The 5122-nt window shown below is 36.4% G+C and overlaps 1 protein-coding gene across 1 annotated transcript; it reads left to right on the top strand.

The window, feature by feature from the left end:
• Positions 1-1284: 1284 nt before the first annotated feature.
• LOC127684298 (olfactory receptor 8I2-like) lies at positions 1285-2217 on the top strand. The gene has a single exon (XM_052181250.1). It carries the CDS (start codon positions 1285-1287, stop codon positions 2215-2217), a length of 933 nt encoding a protein of 310 aa, XP_052037210.1.
• Positions 2218-5122: the final 2905 nt, after the last annotated feature.

Below are 5122 nucleotides of genomic sequence, written 5' to 3'. Positions count from 1 at the left end.
CACTGGGCCATCAAGCCATCACAGGACCAAGGGCTATCAACTTCTTTATAATAAATAGATACATAAATAAATAAATAATGAATAAATAAATAGGAACATTTGGGGGCATGAGGTGCATTAAATGATTATGTAGAATAAACATGATTCAAGTAGCTTTGGCATGATGTGTTAAATATAGAAACAAATTTGCTTTATGTGCATGCTACTTTGACTTTTTCTTATGTGTTTGTCAGTGCATAAAAATGTACCTTCTCCCATTTTCATGAGATCACCTTCTAAGTCTTTGGTTTAAATATTTGTTTTCAGCATTTTCCTCATTGCATTGGGAATTACTCTTGAACAATGAACTTACTTCCTGATGTCATGTGTGCTATAATTGGATATAGTCATGTCTTGTACCTTCACAGGTAAAAGAATTGGAACTATGTTTTAAATTGAAATCTGCAACAGGTCTTATTTAAATCACCAATGGACAGAAATTACAAGTGACAGAAAATACAGAAGCATGAAGAATTTTGTTTGCAAATACAATTTGAACTATGTGTTTATAGTTTTCTAATATGAAAACTAACAGAAATGTACTGATTCTGAGACAATATTGGATGTTTTCATTTTGTCTATAACAGTAAGGGTGTGACATAACATTATACTTAAATGCATGACTTATGCTTTCTTTCTTCAAGTTTCTTTTTAAAGGCATTATATTTCCTAAGGCTACAATATAATTGATTCCAATAAATAAATTGATAGGAATAAAATTTTGTCCCAATATAGACTTGGGTAGAATATAATGAAACTTAGCAGAAGTTTCTTGTAACTATTGCAAACACAATGTCTTGATGTTTTAAAACATTAAAAATCCTGCATAACCATTCATTTCAATATATAGTAACATCTTACATTTTCTTTAAAATGAGTCCAAAGCTGGAGATGTGGCTCAGAGGTTAAGTGCACATAATGCTTCTTCTGTCGACCAGCATTTGGTGAATACTACCCACATCAAGCTCCTCCCCTCAACATGAAACTTCATCCAGATCCAACAATCCTGTCTCATTTCCAGGGATCTTCACTGAGGTACACACACATACACACACAAATAAACAATTATTAAATTAAAATTAATAAAAACTATGTAACATCAATTTTCATCATTTACTACCTATCCATTTTGCTCTCAGTGCTGGAGGACAAGCATTCACTGATTGTTGGCTCTTTGGTCTTTAGTGTTTCTTTAACTTTCTCCCTGTTTGTTCATGTTTAAGTCAGTGGTTACATCATAAAAACATGACAGAGAATAATTTCACAACAGTGACAGTCTTCATGTTCAGTGGATTTTCAGATCGCCCAGAATTACAAGTCAGTCTGTTCTTAATATTCCTTTTCGTCTATTTATTCACTGTGTGGGGTAACATTGGGTTAATCTTGTTAATTAGAATAGACTCTCAGCTTCACACGCCTATGTACTTTTTCCTCAGCAATTTAGCATTCATTGACATATTTTATTCCTCCATTGTAACACCCAAAGCACTAGCTGATTTCCAGTCCACACAGAAATCAATATCCTTTGTAGGTTGCTTTGTTCAGATGTATTTCTTTGTTGGTTTGGTGTGTAGTGAGTGCTTCCTTCTGGGATCCATGGCTTACGATCGATATGTAGCAATCTGCAATCCCTTACTATATTCTGTGATTATGTCCCAGAAGGTGTGCAACTGGCTGGCAGCACTCCCATACATGATAGGCTTCACTAATTCTCTCATATCCATATGTGTGATAAGCAGTCTGCCTCTCTGTGATCCCTACATCGATCATTTCTTTTGTGACACCACAGCTCTTTTAGCCCTGTCCTGTATAGATGCCTTCAGCACAGAATTGGTGATCTTTGTTCTAGCTGGGTTCACACTCCTCAGTTCTCTTCTCATCATCACCTTCACTTATGTGACCATCATCTCAGCTATTCTTAGGATACAGTCAGCAGCTGGCAGGTGGAAGGCTTTTTCTACATGTGCCTCTCACCTCACAGGGGTCACTGTCTTCTATGGCTCCTTGATTTTCACCTATTTGCAACCTGATAACACATCATCCCTCACCCAAGCACAGGTAGCATCTGTATTCTACACCATTGTTATTCCCATGCTGAACCCACTTATCTACAGTCTGAGAAACAAAGATGTGAAAAATGCTCTTCTGAGAGTCATCCACAGAAAAAACTTCCTGTAAAAAAATCATGTCCATTGCAATTTGAAAATACCTTGATAAGTTCAAATAGTTGTTTTAATAGTTAGAAAATAGAGTAACTTCAAAAAATATAACACAACATTATTGATACTATAATGTTTTAGAACTTGAAATGTGAATTAATATTTCTTTATGGGACATACTAAATTCATTAAGAGGTCATTTCAGTTTATAAATTGTTCATCTAATAAAAATATATAACAATTAAATTACATCTGTGTACATTTCAATGAACATATCATGACACTAAGGCATAAACATTCTTTTGTACAGATTCTTTTCTATGTGATTGTTTTGGATAATTGTATATATGTACAATACTTATGTGTACCTGGTATACTTTAAGACCATAAAAGGACATTCCATCTCTGACACTGGAGTTAAACATGGTTCTTGGCTATCACTTTGGTGCTAGAGCCAACTTTGGTCTTGTAGGAACAGGCTACTGATTCATTTAACTGTAACAGTTCCAGTTTTATACCACTTACATGTAATACATGCTTTGTGGACCAGATTTACAGACTTATGCTCAGTTGACTTATAAAATTTCTACATTATTTTAGTCTAGTGTCATATACAATCAGTAAAGTTTTACCTATATTTATTTATATATATATATTTGGTGTTACAAAAGCCATTATAATAAAGTTCCACAACATTATTAAGTGTGTTAAAAATTTGTTTCTTTGATATTGTTGAAATATTTTATTCACTGGTTAAATTTGGCACAATAACCAACATTATTAAATTATTTTTCCTTTGTGAAAGTTTAGGATGAGGAAATGAGTGCCCAATGATTTATAGACTCTGCTTATGACCTTACCTAATTAAACTCACCTGGTTTGGGGTTATCACGACTTTACGTTTTAAATAAACATCTTATAAAGAGATTCAATCTTCATTCTATTTTGTTTTTTTTTTTATTGGTTATTTTATTTACTTACATTTCAAATACAATCTACCTTCCTGGTTTCATTTCCACAAACTCCCCTATCCCATCACTCCTCCCTACTGCTTCTATGAGGGTATTCCTCCATCCACTCACCATCTGTACCTCACAGCCCTAGCATTCTCCTATGCTGGGGTGTCAAGCCTTCACAGGACCAAGGGACTCTCTTCCTATTGATGCCACAAAAGACAATCCTCTGCTACATATGCAGCAGGAGCCATGTGTCCCTTAATGGTACTCTTTGGTTAGTGTTTTAGTCCTTGGAATCTTTGGGAGGTCTAGTTGGTTGATGTTGTTGTTCTTCCTATGGGTATGCAAATCTATTCAGCTCCTTCAATCCTTCTGCTAACTCCTCCATTGGGTGCCTAGTCTGATGGCAAGAATCTGCATCTGAATTTGGTCACCCTCTGGCAGAGCTTCTCAGGAGACAGCTATATTAGGGAAACACTTTTTGGCATCAGCAGTAGTGGTTGAGTTTGTTGGCTGTATATGAGATGGGTCCCTAGTGTGGTAGTTTCTGGATGGCCTTTTCTTCAGTCTCTGCTGTACTCATTGTCTTGTATTTCCTTTAGAGAGGAGCAATTCTGGGTTAAAATTTTTGAGATGGGTTGGTGGACCCATCACTCAACCAGGGACCATGCCTCATCTCTAGATGTGGACTCTACAGGTTCTCACTTCTCTTGGTTGGGTATTTCAGCTAATGTCATCACTGTTGGGTACTGCGAGTCTCTGGTTTTCCTTGCATCTGAGACTTTCTGGTGGCGATCCCCAGTTCCCGCTGTACAACTCTGTTTAATTTCCTGACCTTCTGTACATTTTCCCATTCCAAAGGTTCTGAGTTCAATTCCTAGCCACCGGATTCTGGCTCATAATGGGATATGATGCCCTCTTCTGGTATGCAAGCATACATGCTGCAAAGATGCTATCTCAATCTTCAGTCTTATGAAGGAGATGCAAGTATTGATGGGTGAATTCCTGCCTTGTTCCATAAATGATTTCACCTATTAATGCTAACTAGTATCAATGAAATTTCACATCTGATTATCCTGTTTCTTGTTATTGCTATATTACCTCTATGTACCTAGCAGAGAGGGTAACGGTGCTTTTATTCCTTTTCATGAGAGTGACAGGTTCTATTCGCCAAAATAATATGTAAACATCTGTTTATGCTACTTTAAGGTATTCATCTTCTTTATCCACTTTCTACCCATTTGTCTTATATTTTCCTTTTACCTCTCTACCCAATAGTATTTCTGTTTCTATTCTTTAGTCATTTTTTTTTTGCCTTACCACTCCAGATTTTATATTCATTCTCACACTAGATGATTAAGGATACCATATTTATACTGTATGCTCCACCAGTAGAATGTTAGATATTATCCAGTTGTTGAAAAGTAAAATAAGACACTTGATTGAAATGCATTGCACTACCCTTTAAAACACTCCAACTTTTCCAATCAGTGTGCTAGATGTAGCTTTGTAATATATTTTCAGTTTTCTTGGATTTGCATTCTTTTTCACCATCTTTAAAGTATATTTTTACATAAAATAAAAACTAATAACTTCTGCATTTTAACCAGTGGTGGTTTCCTGTAGCACTCTTTTATCTTTTTTTGGATATTTTCCTTATTTACATTTCAGAAGTTATTCCCTTTCCCGGTCCCCCCAGAAAACTCCTGTGCCATCCCCCTCCCCTGAGTCTATGAGGGTGTAAACCCTCACACCCCCCACTCATGCATCACTGCCTTCAAATTCCCCTACACTTGGGAATCTAGCCTTCACAGGACCAATGGCCTCTTCTTCTGTTGATCCCCATCTTCTGCTACATATGTGGCTGGAGCCATGGGTCCTTCCATGTGTACTACTTGGTTGGTGGTTTAGTCCCTGGAAGGTCTGGGGTTTCTGGTTTGTTGATATTGTTGTTCCTCCTATGGAATC

Source organism: Apodemus sylvaticus, chromosome 5, assembly GCF_947179515.1.
Source record: "Apodemus sylvaticus chromosome 5, mApoSyl1.1, whole genome shotgun sequence".
Lineage (NCBI taxonomy): Eukaryota > Metazoa > Chordata > Mammalia > Rodentia > Muridae > Apodemus > Apodemus sylvaticus.
This window is presented reverse-complemented; position numbering and strand designations above follow the sequence as displayed.